General features: G+C 35.3%; 1 protein-coding gene across 5 annotated transcripts in view; it reads right to left on the bottom strand.

Annotated features, from left to right (window-relative positions):
- Positions 1–26,757, bottom strand: part of CENPE (centromere protein E) — a 72,140-nt gene that overhangs the window by 28,175 nt on the left and 17,208 nt on the right. For 2 of the 5 annotated variants that reach the window (XM_088836192.1, XM_055434956.2), the window contains exons 14-32: positions 26,390–26,534; positions 24,112–24,200; positions 22,443–22,610; positions 18,160–18,234; positions 17,822–17,941; positions 15,780–15,902; positions 15,533–15,698; positions 14,984–15,138; positions 14,183–14,497; positions 13,801–14,073; positions 13,487–13,645; positions 10,409–10,612; positions 8,001–8,159; positions 5,912–6,202; positions 5,629–5,787; positions 2,220–2,504; positions 1,913–2,071; positions 1,426–1,707; positions 713–1,000 (exon numbers count right to left, since the gene is read on the bottom strand). In XM_088836192.1, coding sequence (XP_088692318.1) covers positions 713–1,000; positions 1,426–1,707; positions 1,913–2,071; positions 2,220–2,504; positions 5,629–5,787; positions 5,912–6,202; positions 8,001–8,159; positions 10,409–10,612; positions 13,487–13,645; positions 13,801–14,073; positions 14,183–14,497; positions 14,984–15,138; positions 15,533–15,698; positions 15,780–15,902; positions 17,822–17,941; positions 18,160–18,234; positions 22,443–22,610; positions 24,112–24,200; positions 26,390–26,534 — 3,615 coding nt within the window. The remainder of the gene's footprint in view (positions 1–712; positions 1,001–1,425; positions 1,708–1,912; positions 2,072–2,219; positions 2,505–5,628; positions 5,788–5,911; positions 6,203–8,000; positions 8,160–10,408; positions 10,613–13,486; positions 13,646–13,800; positions 14,074–14,182; positions 14,498–14,983; positions 15,139–15,532; positions 15,699–15,779; positions 15,903–17,821; positions 17,942–18,159; positions 18,235–22,442; positions 22,611–24,111; positions 24,201–26,389; positions 26,535–26,757) is intronic. The other 3 variants (XM_055434958.2, XM_055434957.2, XM_055434959.2) reach the window with 3 other exon arrangements.

Below are 26,757 nucleotides of genomic sequence, written 5' to 3'. Positions count from 1 at the left end.
ATTGGTGAGGCGGGTTGCTTTATTTTGTTATTGCAACTTGCTGCAATGAATATCTGTCTATAAACATCTTTGCACAATTATGCTAATGTATGCAGATAAACAGCGAGAACTAGATTTTGGGGGTTACTGCAAACAACAGTCTGTATAGTCAAAGCTATGTTTTTTCCAGTAGTCATGTATGGATATGAGCTGGACCATAAAGAAGGCTGAGCGTGGAAGAATTGATGCTTTTGAACTGTGGTGTTGGAGAAGACTCTTGAGAGTCCCTCAGACTACAAGGAGATCAAGACTAGTCAATCCTAAAGGAAATCAACCCTGAATATTCATTGGAAGGACTGATGCTGAAGCTGAAGCTCCAATACTCTGTCCACGTGATTTGAAGAGCCAACTCACTGGAAAAGACCGTGATGCTTGGAAAGACAGAAGGCAGGAGAAGAGAATGATAGAGGATGAGATGGTAGGATGGCATTACCAACTCAATGGACATGAATTTGAACAACCTCCGGGAGATGGTGAAGGACAGGGAAGCCTGGCGTGTTGCAGTCCATGGGGTCGCAAGGAGTCGGACTGAACAACCACCACCACCATATATCCATCCCTCCAGTTTTCCCCAAGGGTTGAACCATTTTTACATCTCCACCAACTCTATCAATCACAGTTCTTTTAGGACACGATTTCACATTTACAAGTTGGGTGAAAGATGGCGACTCACTCTACTTGTTGTTTCTCTTAGGTTTTCCTTGAGCTGGTCTATCTCTACTTTGAGAGTCTCCTCCATATTCCTAAGGTCATCTCTTTCTTTTGTAACAGATCTTATTTCTGCAATATTTTCATTGAGTCTCTGAGTTAACTTGATGTTCTCCCATTCTGTATTTTCTAGAGTTGACTTTTGGGCCTCAAGTTGCTTCTTCAAGTTTTCCATTTCACATATTTTTTCCCAAGTCTCACTGACATTTTTCATCTCAAGAAGTTGATGTTCTTCTTCCTGAAGTTCTTGAATCTGTGAAAATTATAAAGCAATTTAGGACATAGGCAGAAAATATTAGGAAAACTATTTCTAAAATTATGCCAATCATCTTCATATTTTAGTTTAATGTATTTATTATTTTCTTCCTTAAGGGATATGAAGAACACAATAATTGGATGTCATTTTCTAAACAACACGAGACCTAAGTTTGTCTGTCAGTAACTGAATTCCCTAAGACTCTCTGGATATTTGTTCCCTGATCTGTCTTCTCTGAACTATTCCATGCATTAATGGTTTCTTGGTACTCCTTCAGAAGAATGTAAGTAGCTTTTAGTTCTGCTTTGATTTTCTGTTCCTTTATGATTCGAGAAAAATTAATCTAACTTAATAGTGACTATCATCATTATCACCTTAACTCTACTTTTATAACCAAAACACATCAAAAGAGGGAAACTTACATCAGCTACAATTTCTTTAGTGTTTTCTTCGAGTTGGTCTGTTTCCTTTTGAAGGGCCTCCTGTACCCTTTCCAGTTCATCTCCCTCCTTAATTATGGTTTTTAATTCTTTTTGACTTGCCTCAAATTTTTCAGTCAACTTGAGCTTCTCGCTTTCTTTTCTTTGTAGTGATGAATCTTTGGCTTTGAGATGTTCTTTTAACTGTTCCAGTTCATTGATTTTTTCCTGAGTCTCACTGATCTCTTTGACGGTAATAAACTGTTTCTCATAAAGCTCTTGCGTCTAAAAAAGAAAAAGCCAAAAATATACTTGCATGCAAACACACATTAAAAACATGTGCTTATATATGTATATGTATATATATTTTTTTAAGGAAAAAAATTTAGGATGCTTTCTAAAACAATTTAGTAAGTAAACAGCAGTTTTTGTAATCTAGTTAGCTACCTCCCTTAAATTTGCTTCCCCTGTTCCTTCACTCCCATTTTACCTTTTTCTGTAATTTTTCATTTGCTGTTTCTAATTCCTGTTGAATGTGTGATATTTCAGTTTCTCTCTTTGATAGATCCACTCTCAGTTTACCAATAATTTCCTCTTGTTCTTTTAGGTGACAATGAGCAAGTTTAAGTTTCTCTTCGGTTTCTAGTTGCTTTATTATTAAAGGAAATTGCAAGAAAATTTGAAAACATTATAATCATGACATGGTAACTAATTCATTTTCCCCAAAAGTTTAGTTTTTACCAAGATATTTGCTTACAGAATATTAACACACACACACAAAAAAGAATGACACCTACTTTAGCTGCCATTTCTCTTAAGTTTTCTTGGAGTTGGTTCTTTTCAGATTGAAGAGATTCTTGTAGCCTCTGAAGCTCAGCTCTCTCCTTAGCTACAGATTTCACTTCATTATGACTTTCTTGAAGACTTTCAGACAATTCGAGCTTTTCCATTTCTAGCTTTAGTAGTGCTGAGTCTTTGAACGGCTCTTTCAATTGCTCCATCTCATTCATTATTTTCTTAGTCTCACTGTCCTTTTCTTTCATATTGAGGGACTGTTCTCCTTTGTCTTGAGGTGCTTGGATCTAGAGAGAATCATAAAATGATACAGTTGATACCCAGAGATACTTTATTTTTGGGGAAAAGAAACAAAGATGCTTTCTAAAACAATTAAATCAGGGATTTAACGGCTAATTTCCAGGACAATATTTCCTCTCACCCACTCTTTCATTATTCAGATATTTAACACATTTATTGAGTACTTACTGTGTTGTCAGTATCCTGTAATATTAGAAGTTGAAGATGAAATGGTAAATGAGACTTTACATGATCGGCCTTTTTGAGACTTACACATTTTAGAAGGAAAAATACATATTATATCAAATCTTAACCAAACAGAAGTGGTAGGTTATTTCAGGGTACCAGTGGCAAACCTAATCTATTCTGAGTGATTAGGAAAGGCTTCCTAGGGGATGGAAAGCTTCAGTTGAGATCTAAAGGCTGACAGCACTTGTTAGGCAAAGAGGAGTATGGAAATACCACAGAAAGGAAGACCAGACCATCTGAAAGCTGTGAGATGTGGAAGAGCAATAGACTAGAGTCGTCTGGGCACAATGAACAGGAGGAAGAGAAGATGAAACAGGGGTAGAAAACAGCAAGGTCTGGGATCCAGGGTCATGGGAAATACAGACACTAGTCTGTACTTCAAGAGCCATAATAAGCTATTAAAAAGTTTTAAGGAGAAAAGGTCACCTTGATTCAGAATGGGGAATGAATTACAGAAGTATGAAATGAATGGAGAGACCAGTTAGGAGGCTATTGCAGGAAAGCCAGAGAGAAATAATCCTGGCTTGGATTAGGGTACTGGTAAAGTGTACTTTGGATGTAAACTGGAGAAGAAAATTATGACAGAATATGGAGAAGAGTGGGAGGATTTCACACATAGACACATGCCTTAAAATCAACAAGGTTTTGATTCTTGGATTATAGAGGGAGTGGGGAAGAAGGGATAATAGTAGGGTTGACTTTCAGATTTCTGACTGGATTGGTGAGGGAAATGGTAATGCTTTACGGGATGCTGGAGAAATAAGTTTAAACACAGGAAGAAAACAGTGTTTTTGATATATCCTTTCCTGTAATTTAACACTGCTTTTTCTAAATCATTTTTAATACTTAAGAAAACAACTATCTTCCCTGAAACATTTTCCTTCATTATCCATAGTCTCCTGGTATTTATGAGCAATTTTTAGTTGTTCTATTTCCAATCACTTCATAATGAAGAGATACTTAAAGAAAACTGGTAGGAATATTATAACTACGAATGCTCTCTTTCTCACTTACAAAATATAAAACACTTATTAAATGGGTGGAAAGGATGAGACATACTTTAGCCAAAGTTTTTCTCATCTCTTCTTTCAGTTGGTCACATTCAATCTGAAGTGCTTCTATTGTCATTTTAAGATTCTCTCTCTCCTGAGAGATTTTATTTCCTTGTGACTTTCCTGAAGTTTTGCAGCCATCCTGAGACTTTCCATTTTTATACTTGCTAGTGTTGTTGAATCTTTGGTTTTGGATTGTTCTTTCAATAGCTCTGGTTCATCCATTGTTTCCTGAGTATCAGTGACTTCTTTCCTATTAGGAAGTAGCTCCTGTTCCTCATGAAGCACTGGGATCTTGTGATATTCATATAATACTAAGGGTACTATCTAGACAGTGTTGTCATAATTTTTAAAGGGAAAAGATGAGGATACTCTCCACAGCAACAGAAGTGATTTCAAACCCTCCTGGCCTACCACGGACCACAGACTCTTATTTACTCACTTTCCCTGGATTCCGACTCAAGCTATTCATGACTGCTAGTCATATTCTACCATAATTTTATATTTTCTCCAGTTTACATCCAAAGTACACTTTACCAATAAATTATTAATCCAATCAGTTGCATGCTTCATTTCTATCAGTTCAGTTCAGTCGCTCAGTCATGTCCAACTCTTTGCGATCCCATAGACTGCAGCATGCCAGGCTTCCCTGTCCATCACCAACTCCTGGAGCTTGCCCAAACTCATGTCCATTGAGCTGGTGATGTCATCCAACCATCTCATCCTCTGTCGTCCCCTTCTCCTCCTGCCTTCAGTCTTTCCCAGCATCAGGGTCTTTTCCAAGGAGTCAGCTCTTCGCATCAGGTGGCCAAAGTACTGGAGTTTCAGCTTCAGCATCAGTCCTCCCAATGAATATTTAGGACTGATCCCCTTTAGGATGGACTAGGTGGATCTCCTTGCAGTCCAAGGGACTCTTAAGAGTTTTCTCCAACACCACAGTTTAAAAGCATCAATTCTTCAGCACTCAGCTTTCTTTATAGTTCAACTCTCATATCCATGCATGACTACTGGAAAAACCATAGCTTTGACTAGACAGACCTTTGTTGGCAAAGTAATGCCTGCTTTTTATTATGCTGTCTAGGTTGGTCATAGCTTTTCTTCCAAGCAGCAAGCGTCTTTTAATTTCATGGCTGCAGTCACCATCTGCAGTGATTTTGGATTCATTTCTACAATAGTTCTGATTCATTTCTATACTAGTTTCATTTCACAGATTCATTTCTATATTAGTTCTCAAATACAACAGGAGAAAATTCAGAGCTGAGCACATTATATCCCAATAAATGAATGGCCTCATTCTCAGATGAATTCTAATGCTATTTAACAAATTTTTTATGTGTAAATATTGATTCCCTCTTTCCATGATCACTAGTGTTACTGTGTAACTTTGCATATCATATTTCTGCATTTATAAAATTGGAATTGAGAATGTTTTTTATATGCTCACATTGGGGAAAAAGAACAATGTCTTATTCATATCCATAGTCTCAATACTTAGCACACAACAGGCTTATAACATAGGTTGGTCTAGTTTATGCTTCATTTTCTCCATAGCATTTGTTATTATCGCAAATTATCCTGTTCATTTGATTGCTTATTTATTGATAATCTCTTTCCACTACAAAATAAGTTCTATGACTGCAGAGGATCTGTCCACCTTATTCCCACTTTATTTCTATAATCTAGGACTGTACCTGATATATTAAACACTCAACAAATATTACTCAATAAATGAATGAATCATAACCCATTCACTACCTATCTTTCCTTCACAGGAGGAAGAAAAGGGAAAGAAAGGAGGAAGAAGAAAGGATGGACAGAAGAAAGGACAAACCTTTTCTTGCAGTTCAGTACCGGATTTTTCTAAGTTCTTCTGAATATTTATTATCTGAGCTGTCTTCTCAGAAATGTTTCTTCTTAGTTCTTCAATAGTTTCTTGGTGTTCTTTTAGATGCATGTGGGCCATCTGTAGTTCTTCTTTTGTTTCTACACCCTTTATTAGGAAGTGAAATTTAAAGAATAATTGTAAGAACATCATCCAACACTGCCTCCCCCTTTCCAATTGACTCAGTCTTTAAAGAAATGTTTAATAGATGAAAGAAAAGGCCATGACTTACTGTAGCTTCAATCTCTCTTATGTGTTCTTTAAGCTTATTTCTCTCTACTTCAAATGACTCTTGCAATTTCTTTAGATCATTTCTTTCTTTGGTTATGAATTTCATTTCCTCACAATTTTCATGAAGTTTCTGAGCTAACTCTATCTTCTCAATTTTTATACGTTCCAAAGTTAATTCTTGGTTCTTTAGTTCACTCCTTAAGTTTTCCATTTCATTCATCTTTTTCTGCATCTCGCTCATCTCTTCTTGTACACTAAGCAGTTGCTGCTGTTTTTCTTGCAGTTGTTGGCTCTTAAGAAATACAGTTTTTATAATTACTATTTTGTCTATACTCTCTTAAAATTCTTATGTAAAATCTACTTTGCAAACTGAAATAATCACTATCATAACCCTGTCGACTACTCCAAAATAAGCAGACAAGGGGCATTAAAAATAAAATAACTTTCTAGGTACGACGTCTAGTGGGTCAAATAGTGTCCCACACCAAATTCAAGTCTACCCAGACCCCGAGAACCTGATCTTCTTTGAAAATAGAGTTTCTGTAGATGTGATTACTTAAGGACTGAGTAGGAATCCTCCTAGATGAAGGTCGGCCCTAAATCCAATGTAAGTAGTTCTTATAAGAGATGAAAGGACACACAGAGACACAGAGGAGGTCTTATGAAGATGGAGGCAGAGATTGGATAGATGCAGCTACAAGCCAAGAAACACCAAGGTCAGCTGGGAGTCAAGGACAGGAGGAGGAATTAAAGGATTCTTCCCTAGAGCCTTCAGAGGGAGCTTGGTCTTGCCAACACTGTGATTGTGAACTTCTAAGAGGCAGAACTGTGAAAGAATAAATTCTTGTTTTAAGCCATTAAATTTATGGTAATTTGATACAAAAGCCCTAGGAAACTAATATAGTGCCACTAGGTTAATCAACGAAGAATGTGAAAATGAGAAAAACTAAAAAACAAAAGAGATTAATTAAATATGCAGATATCACTGTGCCAAATAATTATAATTTCACGTCTCTTAAAAACTTGAATAATTTACTTCCATTTCTAGTGAGGGCCATATGGAGTGGCCCAAACAGACAATGAAGCATTAACTTACATAAGCTCAATGATTTCCCTCTGTTAGGAGGAATGTGAAGTAGAAATTAGGTTTTAATCTATTCAATTAGGTTATAGTAAAAGGGATGAGAATTAAGAGAACCCATATTAGGAAAAAATATACAGAAGCACAATGGAAATTACTATATATTATCTGTAATGAATGTGATACTGCTTCTAGAATATACAGAAAGATCTCAGTGGGTCCACTTTAGAATTACTCGGGGAATATAATTATTATGAGAGTCTTAGGCTTGTCTACAAATTTTACAATAGCATCTTATTGAAAATATCTAAGTGATAATACAGTCAGACCTTGTTATCCGTGGAAGAGTAGTTCCAGGACCTCTGCAGTTACCAAAATCCATGAAAGCTCAAGTCCCTTTTATAAAATGACAACTATCTGTAAATAACCTAAACACATCCTCTCATACACTTTAACTCATCTCTAGATTACGTATGATACTGAATACAATACAAATGCTATGTAAATAGTTGCCCACATGTGGCAAGTTTGGGTTTCAGTTTTTGCAATTTTCTGTATTTTTCCTCTGAATATTTTTGATCTATGGCTAGTTGAATCCATGGATGCAGAACATGCAGATACAGAGGGCTGACCATAGAGATGAATCTCACATTTCAGAGCATGACTAATGCATCTCTGCAAGGAAAGAATCTTTGTTTTGTTGACCAATGTATCTCAAGAGCCCAGAAGAGTGCCTGGGCTCAATAAGCACTTGATGAACGAATATATCAAATGACTTCTTTAGAAAAATTAAGGCCTTCCCCCATCTAAAGACTCCAGAATAATATAATCATCACAAATGATGTTAGTTAACATCTCAGTAGGAGTTGAAACTGTCCAAAATATTGTCCATTAAGATCTGTTCATCTGAGAGGTTATTTTTGAAATTTAAGTTTGCTGGAATCAAATTTATTATATAAGTACAAAATTTAGTCAGGAAAAATGATCAAGAAGATAACGTTAAAGTCACCTTTTCCTTCAGCTTTTCTTGAACTTCTGATAGTTTTTCACAGGTCCTAGAAAGCTCTTCTTCTTTCTTAATAGTATGGTTCTTTTCTTGTGCAACAATATCCTGTTGTTTCTTAAGTTCATTTCCAAGAATTCTTAATTCTTCCTGGTTTTCAATGGTCTAGAATTTTTTAAAAAAGTTGAGATCAAAATAATACTAACTTACACTTAAGAAATAAGGTAAAAATCAGAATTTACTTTTGCCAAAAAATGAAGAGATCATGGCAAACTGTATTGGAAAAGATTAATTTAAAAAGTGAGTCTTTAATCATACAAATGCCAAGAATCTGCTTTTTTAAATACTGTTTCTTCATTGCTCACCTTACATTCCTATCATGAGAATTAGAACTGGGTTTAGTATTTTATCATGTGAGATTTCCTCATTTTCTACACCTAAACCAAAAGACACTTTTAAGCTTTTGTTGACAAGAGATGATATGAGACACTTATCTGTGTATCTATATATGGTTATGGTCTTTTCATATGCTGGAATGGCTTTGAGTTTATACACTGCTTAACAGCAAGCTCAGAATGGCAGCGCTGCTTGGTAGCATGGGCTGGATTAATCCAAGTTATGAAGCTTAAACAGCAACATTCTTAAGTCACAAAAACATCTCAAGCCAGAGACTATATATGAATATGACTTTTGTCTGTATGCTGACAGTCAGTAATTCTAACCAGACAATCCCAGGAAACACAGAAAACCACACAAAAGGTGAGGTTCTACTGTGATCCATAGCAAACTTCTCAAAATATTAATTTAATTCTAGGTACATTATATTGTCTCTAAATTTAGAAAAAAATACTAAAGTAGGTTTGAAAATATTGGCAAACATTAACAATAAACAATTAAAAATGAAGTAAAAAATTGCAACAGCATATATAAATAAAGAGAAACATTTAGGAACAAATTTAAGAAAATATGGAAAAGATCTGTAGACTGAAAAGTATTACATATCACAGACACAACAAATAATTTATAAAAAGATAAACAATGGCCAATAAGCAATCTCATGCCAGTAAGCATGAAAAGAGGTCCAATATCTTTATAGTCACTGAAGTGAAGTGAAGTGGAGTGAGGTCGCTCAGTCGTGTCCAACTCTTTTCGACCCCATGACTGTAGCCCACCAGGCCCCTCTGTCCATGGGATTTCCCAAGCAAGAATACTGGAGTGGGTTGCCATTTCCTTCTCCAGGGGATCTTCCTGACCCAGGGATCGAATCCAGGTCTCCCGCACTGTAGGCAGACGCTTTACTGTCTGAGCTTCTGAGGAAGCCCATGGAGTGGGTTGCCATTTCCTTCTGCAGGGGATCTTACAACCCAGGGATCGAACCCAGGTCTCCCGCATTGTAGGCGGATGCTTTACTGTCTGAGCTACCAGGGAAGCCCTTATAATCATTAGGGAAAGGCAAATGAAAACAATGAGGCACACACCCAATAGAATGGTTAAAATTAAACACAACAATACTATGAAGTGTTGGTGAGGATGTGGAGTCATCAGAATTCTTTTAATTTACTGATAGAAATATAAAATGGTACAACTACTTTGGAAATCAATCTAGTAAATTTTCAGCAAGTTAAATATATATCTCCCTATGATCCAGCTATTCCATTTAGATATTTATCCTAGAGACATTAAAAAAAAATCTTCATAAAAACATTTATGAATGTTTACAGCATCATTAATCAAAACAGCCAAATAGTGAAGAGAATCTAAATTTCCACCAGTAGGAAAAAGTCTAAACAAACTGTAGCCTTTCCAACAATGGAATGCTACCCAGTAATAAGCAGGAGATTAGAATTGAGACATGGGCTTCCCAGGTGGCATTAGTGGTAAAGAACCTGCCTGCTAATGCAGGAGACATAAGAAACAAGGGTTCAATACCTGGGTTGGGAAGATTCCCTGGAGGAGGGCATGGCAACTCACTCCAGTATTCACGCCTGGAGAATCCCACAGACAGAGGAGCCTGGTGGGCTGCAGTCCATAGGTTACAAAGAGTCGGACACGACTGAAGCAGCTTAGCATGCACACACAGAAAGAAGACATAAAAGAGTGTGATTCTGTTTGTATGAATTTCTAGAAGAGACAAAGTGATTAAGGTAAAAACCATAAGGATAGCGACTATATGGGGCAGAGGTTAGGATTGGGATTGAGGAGATCAGGGCTCAAGGGAACATTCTGGGGTGATGTTCCACATCTTGATGAAAATGGAAAGTCCACAATAGAGATATCTGTCAAAAGGCATCAGACTGTATACTTGCATCTGTTAATTTATCACATGGCATGTAAGTTATACCGCAATAACACTTTTAAAGTCTAAAACACACAAGGACAAAACGCACTGCAAAGCACGCAGTGCTAAATCCTACCATTTCAATGTTTTCTCTTAGGTCAGTCTTCAGTTGTTCCTTTTCTGCTGTCATACTCTCTAACATTTGCTGCAGTTCATTTTTCTCCCGTATTAAAGAAAATATCTTTCTCTGTTGCTCAGTTAGCTCATTATCCTCAGCATCTGCAATCAGAGCTTGGGTTTTTGTGGTTTTCAAATTTTGGCTTTTATCTATGCCAACCATCTAAAATATAAATACAGTAAAGAATTTCTTAGTTAATAATACTTTTAATAATAATAATAAAAACAGCCAACACATATTACTTACATATCAGGCAATATTTTCATATATTGACATACTAAATCTTCACTATAACTTTATGAGGTAGGTACTATTATTATCTCCATTTGACAGATGAGGAAATAATCCCAGAGAGGATAGGTCACTTGCCCAAGGTCACTCAGAGATGAATAACCAGGTTTTGAACCCAATGCTCTGGCTCCAGTGTGTGCTCTTGTGCCTGATCACTAATAAGAACTACCTAAACAGCTATAGATAATTAACAATTATCTTTATGTATGATGGGTTAACCAGATTTTCTGAAAAAGTAAGCTACTTTGAGCTCTATCACTTTCTTTCTTTCTTTAAAAGCTGGAAATCATTCCCTATTCCCAATAATAATATTCCCAACTTTCATTTTCAGAGGCAGTGCATACTTAAAATGGTAAGTATGCACCATTGTAAGTATACATGTAGAGGGCAAAGTATTTTTGGTAGAAATAAGAGGACAGTGAAAAGGTTGGCTTGAAGCTCAACATTCAGAAAACAAAGATCATGGCATCTGGTCCCATCACTTCATGGGAAATAGATGGAGAAACAGTGGAAACAGTGTCAGACTTTATTTTTTTGGGCTCCAAAATCACTGCGGATGCTGATTGCAGCCATGAAATTAAAAGACGCTTACTCCTTGGAAGGAAAGTTATGACCAACCTAGATAGCATATTAAAAAGCAGAGACATTAGTTTGCCAACCAAGGTCCGTCTAGTCAAGGCTATGGTTTTTCCCGTGGTCATGTATGGATGTGAGAGTTGGACTGTGAAGAAAGCTGATCGCCGAAGAATTGATGCTTTTGAACTGTGGTGCTGGAGAAGACTCTTGAGAGTCCCTTGTACTGCAAGGAGATCCAACCAGTCCATTCTAAAGGAGATCAATCCTCAAGTGTTCATTGGAAGGACTGATGCTAAAGCTGAAACTCCAATACTTTGGCCACCTCATGAGAAGAGTTGACTCACTGGAAAAGACTCTGATGCTGGGAAGGAGTGGGGGCGGGAGGAGAAGGGGACGACAGAGAATGAGATGGCTGGATGGCATCACCGACTCGATGGACATGAGTTTGAGTGGACTCTGGGAGTTGGTGATGGACAGGGAGGCCTGGCATGCTGTGATTCATGGGGTCGCAAAGAGTAGGACACGACTGAGCTACTGAACTGAACTGAACTGAGAGAGACTGCATTTCCAAAGAGAGAGAGATCAAGTAGGTTGAGAATGGGCACTCCAAGAGGATTTCTGACAGACCTACTAATAGAGCTCTGTGATGCCCAGAACAGAGGGGTCCCAGGAGATTCCTGGACCCTCTCTTTTATCTACATGGGTGATTCCAGCATGAACATGGTTATCAGTGGACCAAGGTCATCTCAGCCTTCCAGTGCAGACTTCAAGACCTCTAATAAACAGAATGGTGCCGAAAATCCCATCAGACTCTTTATCACCATGGAAGCTTCTAGCATGAACATAATACTACAGAAGCCAGGTGGTCCCAATGAGTATAACTTCCCTTACTTCTCATTTATTGTCTCCTTCTCATGTGTGTGTACGTTAGTCATTCTGTCGTGTCCAACTCTTTGTGACCCCATGGACTCCTCTGTCCATGGAATTCTCCAGACAAGAATATTGGAGTGGGTTGCCATTTCCTTCTCATGGGGTACTATGATTGCATTAGTTTCAAAGCAGATATACATTGTTACATCTTATTCTAAATAAACTATTCAAAAAATCTTCCCCTTAGGAAAGCAGAAGTTATAACCTTCAAATCAAGGTCAAGAACCTTTGGCCCACGGTTGATTCAACTTACAGATGAGCTGAGAACATGAGATAACAGAGGAAGTGAAACGCCTCAAGCACAGGAAAGAGAAGAGAAAGCTCCCTTTCCAGCACTGGAATACTGTATGTCAGGGCAGAGGGGGAAAAAGAAGCTAACTTAAACTGTATAAAAATTAAAAACTTCTGGGCATCAGAGGACACAATCAACAAAGTGAAAAGGCAGCCTATGAAATGGGAGAAAATACTTGCAAATCATAAAACTGATAAAGGGTTAACATCCAAAAAATTCTTACAACAACAAAAAACCAACTTAAAAATGGGCAAAATCTTGAACAGACATTTCTGCAAAGATAAACACATAGTTTACAAACAGTCTGTGATATTTTGTTATGGCAGCCCTAGCAGACTAATATGCCTCCCTTAAAAAAAATCACCATTAGCATCCCAAAGCATATAATTAAATTTGTAACTGATTAAATAATCAGTTAAGTATTATTTTTTTTAAAGCAGTTTTTCTCCTAAAGTCTCAGGTCAAAATGAATCTTACTATCCAGAATGAATTAAGGTAAGATTTAAGCACCTAAGAGTAAAATTAAGGCCCAAACCCTAGAAATAGACAAAAACATGATATACAGGTTGATTTTATAGCAAACTCTATAAAGTATACAAAATCCAACATAAAACAAATATTTTAGCCATAATAAGCACTGAATCCTTCTCACACTCTTAGAGTTCAGTGGGTTTTGAAGATGTGCAAATTATATCAGGTCTCAGAAAAAAGGTCAGCTCAAAATCTGAATTAGTATTTTTTGTCTTTTCCTTTTCAAATTGATGGTAAGCAGTTATATCTGAAGTTATTTCAAAGACATTAGGCTTAAGCATGTAAATTATTCTGAGTTATTACTACTGTGAATAATAAAGATTGAGATTACCATTATGTACTTTAGTGTTTGAGGTTAAGGTTATATACCTAAGTGCTAAGGTTTTATGATAACTTTGACCAGAAACACTCCTTACCTTTTCCTGAAATTCATCCCTAGTTTCTTCTAAGTTTTCCTCTATATGCAAATTCTTGGAAGTTTCCTCAGAAATTTTCATTTTTAGCACGTTAATTGTTTCTTGGTGTTGTTTCAAAGACTCAAGTGCATTTCGTAGTTGTTCCTGGGTGTCTATATTCTTTGTCAGAGAAATAGAAAATGATTTTCATTAGAATGTGAAACAATGAAAATAATTTTACAGTTACTGCTTGATCGTAAATCATAAATGATGGCTTCTGAAAGATTTTTAAAGAGGCTCTAAAATTTCAAAAGTTTAATCAGTCAAAACCTTACCATATTTATAGTATCCTGAATGTCACTTTTGAGTTGGTCTCTCTCAATTTGTAGGCTCTCTTGGAGTTGTTTTTGATCATCTTTTTCTTGGGTTAAGGTTTTTACTTCTACTAATGTTTGCTGAAGTTTCTCAGTAATCAGTGTTTTCTCCTTTTCTACCGTTTGCAGCCTAGAATCCCTACTTTCTAATTGTTTCTTCAGCTCTTCCACTTCCTTTAATCTTTCTTGATTCTCAGTTGTTTTCTGCTGAAGTTCGTGGGTTTTGAGAGACAGCTTTAAGATAAGAAAAAATAAAAGTGAAAAGCAGATCATTCTGCGACATATATATGGAAGCAAAACCCCAGGACAAAGATCATTTCCCTAGAGGATGTCCTGCACTAACCTCTATCTTCAAAGCCTCCAAATTTAACCCAAGTTCTTTAGCTTCTTTAGAGAGATTTCCTATTTCTTGATTCAATTTTGCATTCTCTTCAAGGAGCATCTTATACTTTTGCTCAAATTCACTATGATGATTTTTAACATCTTGGAATTCTTGATCAGTGCTTTCACAACTCAACTGGGAAGGTGGTAGGTCACTTTTAGTGTTCCCAATTTCTTCAAGTAAACCTTGAATTCTACTTTCCTTATCTATTACTTCAGAAGACAATTTGTCTTTTTCTGATGTTACTATATACAGCTCTTCAGATTTATCATGTATCTATGGAAAAGAAAGAAAACTTAGCTATGAAAGCAAAATATGATATAGTTGACCAGTTTTGAGGAAAAAAGCTTTCTCTGCATTACTCCCTCCCACCAAAGACACTGAAATTAAACAAAGGTTTGATTGAGGAAGGGCAATATTTTTCTTTTCATATCTCTTTAACACATATTACCCTGTTTACTTTCAAAGCTTTGCTTTCTAATCTCTGGTTCTAATAAGAATTGCACACAGAAGGACACGCAGTAGAAACACAATCAGGGTGTGTCTTTAAATTTTTACCTATCGTTTTAAAATGTTTTCTTTCTGATGAGGCAGGCATTGTATGATTTTTCTTAGAATTTTACTTGTATTTCTATTGCTAACAAACTGAATCAAACATTTATAGTCTCTTGCCTGGTAGTTTAAAATAAATTATGGCAAAATACTTAAGGTACTTCACAAAGGTTTTTATTTCATGAGTTGTTTTCTTAAAAATATGCTTACCTCTTTCTTTAGCATTTCTACTTCTGAAGGTAAAGATTTCAATTCTGACAGCAAACTAAGTTCATTACGCAAAGTTTCATTTTCTTCGACTGCTTTATTCAATTCTTTCTGAAGATGGGTTATTTTTCTTTCCAATTCCATACTAGACATAAAATCTAGAAAATTTTTAGTAAGTTTAAAACAGCTTGCAATTATTGGGTCAATATAAATTATGCATGTAGTTAGATTATTTAATCAGATTGTATAAAATTTATTAAAGAAAGAGTCAGTGTTGGTAAATAGTTAATCCAATAGTTAATCACCTTGTCCAAGATTGGGTTCAGTTTATTTGAGAAATAATTTTTAAACTCTTCTGATTTAATGTCTGACATAAATGATTTAACATTTACAAATTCTGATACCAAATGACAGTAACATTTAACTTTAAACAATTAAAAACACCAGAGAATAATGGATTTTTAATCACTGGAATACAGCTGCAAAATCTTTTAGGTACTGTTCTATAGAAAGACAGATTTTCAAAGAGGTCAGTCTGAAATGATAAAATACCTTTTGGAACTTTGCCATCTATAAGGGAGGTGAGTTTTGTTATTTCACTAAAAGAAGATTGTAATTCTTTCTCCAGATCAACTTGCATTTTCTTTTTCGCCTCCAACTGACTCTGATATAACTGCGCATCATTTTCCATCTGCTTGCATGTACTTACAAGTTCTTTCTATTGAGAGAAACACTGTAAATTCACAGAAATGTACTGGTCATTTTAACTGTTATTGTAAATATTACAAAAATCACTCACCATTTTCTCTTTCAGCTTTAGATTTTCACTTCTAAGAAAGGCTGATTCTCTCTTAGCATCAAGAGCTACAGTTTCAACATCAAGCAGAGTCTGTTTCATTTGTTTCAGGTCTTCATTGTTTTCCTTTACACATGACAAAAAGGATTTAGTGAAATCTAATTTTGTTATATTTGGAAAAGTCAATATAGACATCTATGTTATTCCTAAGAAATGAAAAATGATTACAATATGCAAATTACCAAATGTATTTTTAGAATAAATAAAAATGAATAACATTTTCCACAATAAAAATATTTTAGAGAATTTTAAGGGGTTCAGTGGTTAGGATTCAGTGCTTTTACTGCCAGGGCCTGGGTTTGATCCCTGGTCAGGGAATTAAGATCCTACAAGCCATGTAATGCAGCCAAAAGAGGAAAAAAAAAAAAAAATTCTAGCTATAACATTTCAAAATTATAAAAGCATTGTGTAGAAGTACTATAATAATTCTGCTATTGTTTAAAAAACATAATTGTTGCTCACCTAGCCTATTAAAGTTTTCTATGTATTTTTATTTTTTGCTTTACTCTTTTTTTATCTTTTGTTTTGGTCATACTGCAGGGCAAGTGGGATCTTAGTCCCCCTGCCAGGGACTGAACCTGTGCCCCCTGAAGTATAAGTGTGGAGTCTTAACCACTGGAATGCCACGAAAGTCTTTGTTTTCTTTTTTTTTTAAGTTACTCTCTGCAAAATATGACAGGCGAGTAGTTAATAGTTAAAATTAAGGATGTTTAATTACAGATTAAAAAAAGATAAATAATTCAGTAGAAAAATAGAGAAAAGATATGAATAGGCAACTCACAGAAGAGAAAAAGGAAATGACTGATAAATATGAAAAAAAATTCAGTCTCATTTTTAGAAAGAAGTGGCATTTTAACAAGACTTCAGCCATACGTGAATCTAACCATATGTTCTTGGCAAAATATTAATGGGTGCATGCATGAATCAATGAACTGGATGAATAAAGAGAAAGAAATAAACAACAATTAAAAAAACGGGCAAGGTCATCCCTGGCAGTCCAGTGGCTGGGACTCCAAGCTTCCAGTGCAGGGTGACTGGATCTGAGCCCTGGTTGCGGAACTGAGATCCCACATGCCACGTAGCACAGCCAAAAAAATTAAGAAATAAGGTGGTGGTGGTGGGAATTCTTATTCTATTAATAGACACGCCAGGATTATATGAAAGTGTCTTTCTCTCCAAGGCCTTAGAACAAAAAGAACACTTTCAAAAAGATCATTTGCCATTAACAAAAGGTAATAAAAAAGTACCAATAGAAGATAACAAAAAGTACTCTGAAAAACTCAAATGCAAACAAAAGAAGAATAGCAGCTAATAATCTAAAATTTCTGGCTAGAAATTGCTGCCATTTAAAAAAAGAGTTAAAAACTAGAATTCAACTGATACTTTCTTGAAGTAATCAAGTGAATCGAAAGAAAATAGGAAAAAAAAGCTAATTCCACCATAAGATTCACTACTGTTTAATGGCACGATCTTATACGGACCAAAATAACCTACAGCTACAGTTTCTGAAAAATATTAAACTGTTAAAAGTTACTTCACTATAATGAGAATACATTAATATATATATTAATGAAATAAAATTAATGTAATTTATGAAATCATGCTCAATTACATGTTTTGTAGTTCTAATTACTAATCAATGTCAAGTGCTTACCTGAAGATACTGATTACATATTTTTCCATGTATTTGTACAAAGCAATTGAAAAAAATTAAAAAAATTTTTAATTACTGATTTTTAACGGAAGTTCATCACTAACTTATTCACATTCAATTGAAGGATGGTATTGTCAACTCTGATTTTTATCCATAAAATGGCAATGATATTAATTGTGCCTCTCTCACAGGATTAAATAAAATACTATACTTAAAATAACTAGAACAATGCCCAGCACATAGTAGACTCAGTGTAAGTATTTGCAATGATGATGATAGTATAACTACAAATGCCAAAATGATGACACAACAAAATAAATCTGACTTTTACCAGTGAGTATGACAAGTCCATTTTCATACTTTCTGACTTCTGAGACTCTATGTATTCCTGTAGCTTCTTAATCTGGTCTTCCTTTTCTCTAAGCAGCTCTACTTTTGAACTCAGTTCATTCTAAAACATTTAAAGGAGAATGAAACACAATTTAAATGGATTTCAATTTTAAAGAATTAAAAAGAACTTACATTTAATAGTTTAAATCAGCAGAAGAAAAATTCAGAGTTGAGATTTTAAAAATATAATTCCCTCTATTTTCTGAAATAATATTTAATTACATAGATGTTTTACAGTTTGGGCTCCTTATCAATAGAAATATCAACATAAATGCTCACCTCAAGATCTTGATTATATACTTCTGCATGCTTAACTAAATTCTTTAAGTTGGAAATTTCATGAATTAGTTGCATCTGTAAGAGCATGTGAACAGGCAACAGAGCAAACCAACAGTTAATAAAGCAAAAAAAAAAAAAAAAAGAGAGCATTCATTCACCGCTCTAGAATCACCCAACACAGCAAGAAGGACTGAGAAAGCAACTGTTCAAGCTACTGCAACAAAGCACCTCATTATATAAAAATAAACAAACAAAACCCCACACTCTCCAGCCAAACAAAAAAAACCCCCAAACCCTGCAAAACAAATAAGAAAAAAGCCTAAGCGTGACCCCAAAATAGCTATGTTATCTATTAATAAAGCTACAATAACGTCAAAAGCAAATTAGTAACCACCATTTGTAGAAGACACAGTGGTAATCAAACTCTAAAAAAATCATACTTTTAATAGATTTTTGTTTTGGGTTAAGTGCAGAAATGTATTTATGAGGTTTTTCTCTCTTCTGATAAATTATCCACCTAGCTTTATACTGACATACTTTTAATGAGTTGTGACTTGAAATTTAGTTTTGGATTATGACAGTTTTAAGTGGTACCTTTATTATATTTTACTGTTCACCAAAGCTACAGAGATATGTATGGAATTATGAACTATTACCTTGTTGGTTTATTCTACAGGAAATACTGGAAAGATGCTGCTGCTGCTTTATATTGTTCAACTGTATAAAACTATAAAGATTACTTAAAGATATGAGAATTTCTATTAAAGTTTCTTTTTTATTGAAATATCTGCAGCATTAAATATTTAAGGACCAGAAACTTTAGTGTTCAAAACAAGTAAACTACAGTTTAACAAAGATAAATGTATTATCCCGTAGAGTTCTTTAATCATCATAATCAGGTGAGTCATTAGACAGTAAAAGCAACTTCGAGTCAAATATAAGGGACTTACAAAAATAGCATCTCATTTAAATAAAATTTTCTGGATGAATAACTCAGTCCTAACTAGTTTTAGATTTCAGACTACTGCTAGTTTGACATTTTTCTATTTTAGGTCAGCATTATTCAGTAGAAATACGAGACAAATTTATAATTAAAAATTTTCTAGTAGCCACTATTAAAAGTAAAAAGAAACAGGCAGAATTAATTTTAATATAATTAGCCATGCCGTGTTCATGCTCAGTCGTGTCTGACTCTCTGCGACCCTTTGGACTGTAGCCTGCCAGGCTCCTCTGTCCATAGGATTTTCTAGGCAAGAATATTGGAGTGGGTCGCCATTTCCTCCTCCAGGGGATCTTCCCAACCCAGGGACTGGACCCAAGTCTCCTGCACTGCAGGCAAGTGCTTTACCCACCAAGCCATCGGGGAAGCCCCTTAATATAATTTAATCTAATGAATATAACTATTTTACTTCATGTAATCAGTATTAAAAAATTCATGTAACTTTTCATCTTCTTTTCATACTTAGGTAGTAGAGACTGGCTCCATTTCAAGTGCTCAGCTGGCACATGTGATTAGTGGCTAGCCCATTGTTCAGCAAAGTTTTAATCTGTATTGTTGTAATTTAAATTGGCTGGCTCTTTTACCTTTTATTCTCTAATTTTTGTTCAAGGAAACCACATTTGCCAGAAATGAAGAACTAAATAATTAACTTTAAGTTTTGAAAATATTTGAAGGAAAAATTCCTTTACCTCTCATTTGAAATTGCTCTTCATTTTAAGTACTGGTTCACATAAACAGAAAAAGATTAAGTAACTTTTGAAAAGAGATGAGTGTATTCTCCCAATAATGTATTTTTTAAAATGCAGAGTAGAGAATGTATATGATATGGCCAAAGGTAATCCACTGATACATAAAAAATGTTGCATATTTCAGCTGTAATTTTTAGCAGGTGAAATGAAACATTTAATGAACTTAAATATCTCCAAGTTGTGAAAATTATAAAATTAAATCAAGCTAAATTGGTAGAGAAATGAAATTTCTCTTGTTCCCTGATCATGATAATACTTGACCTTGTTTATTCCTTTCTCTAAAATTACTATTTAAATTATCTTTATTACTGTATCTTTACTTGAAAATTACCCACAGCTTTAGTGATTTTTGACAAAACCCTCAGAAGCCAGGACAATGGTCACATGTCCTAAGGCTGTTATTTGACTTTTACTCCTTTTGGCTAAACTTTCCCCCTAAATGTAGGTTTTAGAACATACTTCACTGCTTATACCCAGACTTGCATTTTTAGTTTAATATGGAATGGATATTGTAAAACTGTCTTTGAACAGATTAAGTTTGTATTACTTAAACTTTAAGGTTACTTCACAGAACCTAAAATTTCAAAGTGTGTCCAAGTGAAAATGAAGAGAATAGGATTATTTACCCCTTTCATAGTAAAAAGGAAAAAAAAAAATCAAGATATGAGACTTATTTTTGTAATTTTTCTGTATGTGATCCAATTTGGTGAATTTGTTCACTTTTAATGATTAATGGAATATATTTATTTAATGTAAGAAAAATTAGAGACATTGTTGCTACACTTTGGGTATAAAATTGCCCAAAGTTAATTTTATACCATATTATTTATAAGATACATATAAAAAATTAGATAAGATTTTGGCATTAGAAGGGGACTTGAAAAGCTCCCAATTTAACTTCAAGAGGGAAGATACACAGAAAAGTAAGCCCTGAGAGATTTGATGACGCCCTCAAAGCCTTGCCCACAATTCATGCCAGGCTAAAATTTGTCATGCGACGAGTTGACTCACTGGAACAGAGTCTGATGCTGGGAGGGATTGGGGGTAGGAGGAGACGGGGACGACAGAGAATGAGACGGCTGGATGGCATCACCGACTCGATGGACATAAGTTTTGGTGAACTCCGGGAGTTGGTGATGGACAGGGAGGCCTGGCGTGCTGTGGTTCATGGGGTCACAAAGAGTCGGACATGACTAAGCGACTGAACTGAACTGAACTGAATAAGCAGCAAAACTAGAGTTTCATTCCAGTTAATCTGCTCCAGAGACCATGCTCTTAAACATGATACTAGAACTTCCTTCTCAATAAAACTCAGATTACACGTTGAAGTCCACTCTTCTTTTCATGATGTTTTACATTTTGTGAATTCACAAATTTTAAAACAAGTTAAATGAAACTTAACAGAGAACTTACAGATTTCTGCCTCTCAGAATATACCTATGAAATGTAGAAGTAAATATACTACAGTGTGTAGGTAGAACTTTTGGCACAGAATTCTTTTTTTCTTCTTAAGAAAAACAGGTAAGAAACTATGAAACTGAGACAAAAGAACTGTGTCCCTCTGGGCTCTCCACATAGAAATCTGAGAAGTAGCTACAAATTAAGTCATATTTTACCTACACCAAAACACTGACTCTCATTTTTAAGAGGATTCATGGATCATGTCAGGCTTCCCTTGTGGCTTAGCTGGTAAAGAACCCACCTGCAATGCGGGAGACCTGAGTTTGATTCCTGGGTTAGGAAGATCTACTGGAGAAGGGAAAGGCTACCCACTCCAGTGTTCTGGCCTGGGGAATTGCATGGACTATACAGTCCATGGGGCTGCAAAGAGGCGGACACAACTGAGAGACTTTCACTTCAGTAATGGATCATGTCCCATGTCTGATAGTAGCTGTGGATTCTTACTCTAGAAAACTGAATATGGACTCCAAAATTTCACAAAATAATTTCAAAATGTTTATGAACTCTAGGTTAAAGACTCTCTACGCTAAGAAATCTCTTGAATCTTTTGGATAGTTTCCAAGTCCCAAAGTCTGATGGCTTCTGAATTAGCTTAACATGTAGCCTAATACTATACACAGTTACTTAAGTATATACTTTCTAAAAAAAACAAAATTCATTAATAGATAGTATCCATATATAAAACCTTCAGGTGGATATTAAAATTCATGTTGGTCTCAGAAGGAAATGGCTATAGTCTAGGCAGCACTTTTCATATGCACAACAAATTAAATACTTTAATATACAAATTACAGGGAAATAATTTCTTTAGGACAAACCATCAATAGGTAGATTCACCAAACCTTCCTAAAGATGTTCTTAATTTCTTATTCTTGTGCATAAGCACAAGAGAAACAAATATGATTTAACTATTTTTAAAATAATATAATTATTTCTTAAATTCTCTAAATTGTGTATATATGTGGAAAACAGGGACATGTTCAATATCTCAAGTTTAGAAATAAATATTTTTAAGAGACTACTTCCTTTAAACTTGTGTTTTCAGTTTAGTTTCACATTTCCACATTCTTTACCTCTTGATCTTTCTCTGCTTTTCTTTCTAGAGCTTCAAATTCATCCAAATCATTCTTTTCTTTTAATTTCAATTCCATTTCTTCATTTTCTCTTCTTAAATGTTCATAGTCTAGTACCAGGTTATCATAGTTAGCACGAAGTGAATTCAATTCACTTTCTAAGTTTTCCTATTGTAAACAAAACCAAATTTTCAAGTCAGAATTCGAATCATATATTCTTTTGTTTTCTTAACTAAATTTAGATTAATCAAATAATTAACTTTGAATCATTTGGTGGTTCAGGGCATTTTCTTCTTCAATATCTTTTTAACGGTCCAGCTTGATACAGAGTAAGATAAAGGGTCTGCAATTTTGGTAAACTAACTCAGAATAGAAGAAGACTATTTTGAAAGGGTTAGGATGAAAAAAAAAAAGGATCATATAAACAAATGCTCTGCCTGTTCCTGACTGGAAAAGTCGAGTCAGAAGAAGGAGGTAGGGCTCATAAAATGGAATACAGGTCTTTAAACTCGTTAGTTATAAAGCTGAAAACTTAACTGTCCACTTGTCTATTTTATTTCTCAGGTATCTCTGAATTTAAGAAGTAAAACAGAGATTATTGATCTTTAAAACTCTAGTGGCTGCTAGGTTTTCCTATATTCAAAAGGGGTCTGTTTCTGCTTTCTATACTGTTTGAGAGTCAAACCATGAGTTAAAAAGAAAACTAGTATCAGGATTTTCAAAAAACACTGAACTTCTAGAGTATGTTTTAGGTACACAAAAATACTTTGTCTAAATACTGAACTAATTAAAACTAGCTGCAACGGTCAGCTAATGGGAATAATAATTCCCAAGAATCACTGCAATTGTCCTCCAAAGTGAAAATAAAATTTTCTTTAACAAATACATTTGTAAAACTATATTTCTTTGAACATTAAGAGCCTAGAAAGTAAATATATAATTTAACTTACTATAGTATTGATTATACTATTCCTTATTTCTTAAACTCTTGATAAGACAACAGACACTTTTAATTTTCAGTATTATCTGGCAATCTTACCATTCCCTAACCTGTATCATTCTTCTAATATACGACTGAGAATTTAGACACTAAAAATCAACCCTTTTTATCTCTAGGGGATTGCTGCTAAGTCATTTCCGTCTGATTCTTTGCGACCCTATGGACCATAGCCCATCAGGGTCCTCTGTCCCTGGGATTCTCCAGGCAAGAATACTGGAGTGGGTTGCTATGTCCTCCTCCAGGGTATCTTCCCAACCCAGGGAACTGAACCTGCATCTCTTAAGTATTCTGCATTGGTAGATGGGTTCTTTACCACTGGGTTTCCCTTGTGGCTCAGCTGGTAAAGAATCCACCTGCAATGCGGGAGACCTGGGTTCGATCCCTGGGATGGGAAGATCCCCTGGAGACGGGAAAGACTACCCACTCTAGTATTCTGACCTGGAGAATTCTATGAGCTGTATAGTTCATGGGGTCGCAAAGAATCGGACAGGACTGAGCAATTTTAACTTTCACTTTACCACTAGCGCCACCCAGGAAGCCCTAAATGGAACCAAAACTGTTACTGAAATTAATTGAGAGCTAGAAATGTGTTACAACAATAAACACCAATAACAAATGAGTTTTAAAAGGAGTAAAAGCATAATGCTCTGTAAAATACATTTAAATTACCTGACTTAGTAGCTTTGTTGCTGGATTCCATTCTATCTCAGTCAATGTATCAAGAGTGTTACTGAGAATATCAGACTCTGAACAGAGAGCTATAGTTAGAGAGAAAAGAAATTTATCCATAAATATGTTATTAAGCTTCTTAAAACTCAAAGATTAAAAAAATTCTCGTCAGAGGTAATAAACTCAAACTAATATGTACTTACTATATGAATGACAAGAATACATTAAAAACAGATGTGATCATTTGTATTATTGTGTGAATTAAGATCACTGGTTAGAATAAGTGATACAATACACGAATCCTTAGTACAGTATAGGTAAAAAGGACAAATTCTAAATCTGAGATTTGATTATTTTAAGTAGATTTTAAAATGCCCCTAAGAGAAATAATCGGAGAAGGCAATGGCAAGCCACTCCAGTACTCTTGCCTAGAAAATCCCATGGATGGAGGAGCCTGGTAGGCTGCAGTCCGTGGGGTTGCTAAGGGTCGGACACGACTGAGTGACTTCACTTTCACTTTTCACTTTCACATATTGGAGAAGGAAATGGCAACCCACTCCAGTGTTCTTGCCTGGAGAAACCCAGGGATGGAGGAGCCTGGTGGGCTTCTGTCTACGGGGTGACACAGAGTCGGGCACAACTGAAGTGACTTAGCAGCAGCAGCAGCAGCAAGAGAAATAATAGCAAATGAAGCAACTGACAAAGAATTAATCTCAAAAATATACAAGTAGCTCATGCGGCTCAATTCCAGAAAATAAACGACCCAATCAAAAAATGGGCCAAAGAACTAAACAGACATTTCTCCAAAGAAGACACACAGATGGTTTACAAACACATGAAAAGATGCTCAACATCACTCATTATCAGAGAAATGTAAATCAAAAGCACACTGAGGTACCATCTCACGCCAGTCAGAATGGCTGCTATCCAAAAGTCTACAAGAAATAAATGCTGGAGAGGGTGGGGAGAAAAGGGAACCCTTTAACACTGTTGGTGGGAATGCAAACTAGTACAGTCATTATGGACAACAGTGTGGAGATTCCTTAAAAAACTGGAAATAGAACTGCCATACGACCCAGCCAATCCCACTCCTGGGCATACACACCGAGGAAACCAGAATTGAAAGAGACATGTGTACCCCAATGTTCATTGCAGCACTGTTTATAACAACCAGGACATGGAAGCAACCTAGATGTCCATCTGCAGACGAATGGATAAGAAAGCTGTGGTACATATACACAATAGAATATTACTCAGCTATTAAAAAGAATACATTTGAATCAGTTCTAATGAGGTGGATGAAACTGGGGTCTATTATACAGAGTGAAGTAAGTCAGAAAGAAAAACACCAATACAGTATATTAATGCATATATATGGAATTTAGAAAGAGGGTAACAATGACCCTATATGTAAGACAGCAAAAGAGACACAGCTGTAAAGAATAGACTTTTGGACTCTGTGGGAGAAGGTGAGGGTGGGATGATTTAAGAGAATAGCACTGAAAAAAGTATATTATCATATGTGAAACAGATCACTAGTCCAGGTTCGATGCATGAGACAGGGTGCTCAGGGCTGGTGCACTGGGGTGACCCTGAGGGATGGGATGGGGAGGGAGGTGGGAGGTGGGGTTCAGAATGGGGGACACATTTACACCCATGGCTGACTCATGTCAATGTATGGCAAAACTACTACGATATTGGAAAGTAATTAGCCTCCAATTAAAATAAATTAAAAAAAATAAAGAAAAAACAGCACAGCAATAAATAAATAAATAAAATGCCCCTAAAAAATACTTATAACTACATTGGAGACTATTCTGAAACAGATTTCTGTTGTAAACACAGGAATTCTTTCAAGATTAGTAGTTTAAGGCTGATGTTATGTGGATACTAATTTAACTGGATAATGATTAGAACAAAAATGTGTGCTTCAACTACAGTGCATCATCATTCTTAAGAGATGTGGAAATAATAGAAAACGTCACGAATATTCACTTTCTTAAAATCACTTAACTTTCTCATTATCTCCATTGTAATTACACTTAAAATATTAATACATACATTTTATTTAAATGTGTTTATCACATTATTGAGTTACAAATAAAGTCCTGCTTTAGGGAGGGGACATATGTACATTGATGGCTGATTTGGTTGAGGTTTAACAGAAACAACAAAATTCTGTAAAACAGTTATCCTTCAGTTAAAAAATAAAGTTTTTAAAAAAGTCCCTCTTTATAGGGATACTTTTATAAATGAAAGTAATTGGAAAAGTACTCACATTCATCAATTTCTCCTAAACTTACAGCAGCCTTATGTGTTCTTGTTGTTACATTCACTGCCATATTAAATTCATTTACGTAGTTTGAGTCCTTCATTTTGTTAATTTTCCCCACGCACCAAGTGACTCTTCGTTTTTTTTTAGCCTAAAAGGAAAGAAATCAAAATTACCTCACATAGATTGGGGCTCAAATACTGTAAAACATGGGAACTAGTTTCCATTTTAAAAAACCATTGCCTTGGTGGAATTTTTACTAAGTAGAGTTTAGTATCTTCATAGTTTAAGGATACCCTGAGATAAGAAAACATACTCAAGCTTTTCGGATCAGTGTTTAACCCCTGAAAACTTTGATGAAACTATCATTTACA

This window comes from Moschus berezovskii, chromosome 5 (genome assembly GCF_049115385.1).
Source record: "Moschus berezovskii isolate FMDL1 chromosome 5, NW_MosBer_1.0, whole genome shotgun sequence".
Classification (NCBI taxonomy): domain Eukaryota; kingdom Metazoa; phylum Chordata; class Mammalia; order Artiodactyla; family Moschidae; genus Moschus; species Moschus berezovskii.
This window is presented reverse-complemented; position numbering and strand designations above follow the sequence as displayed.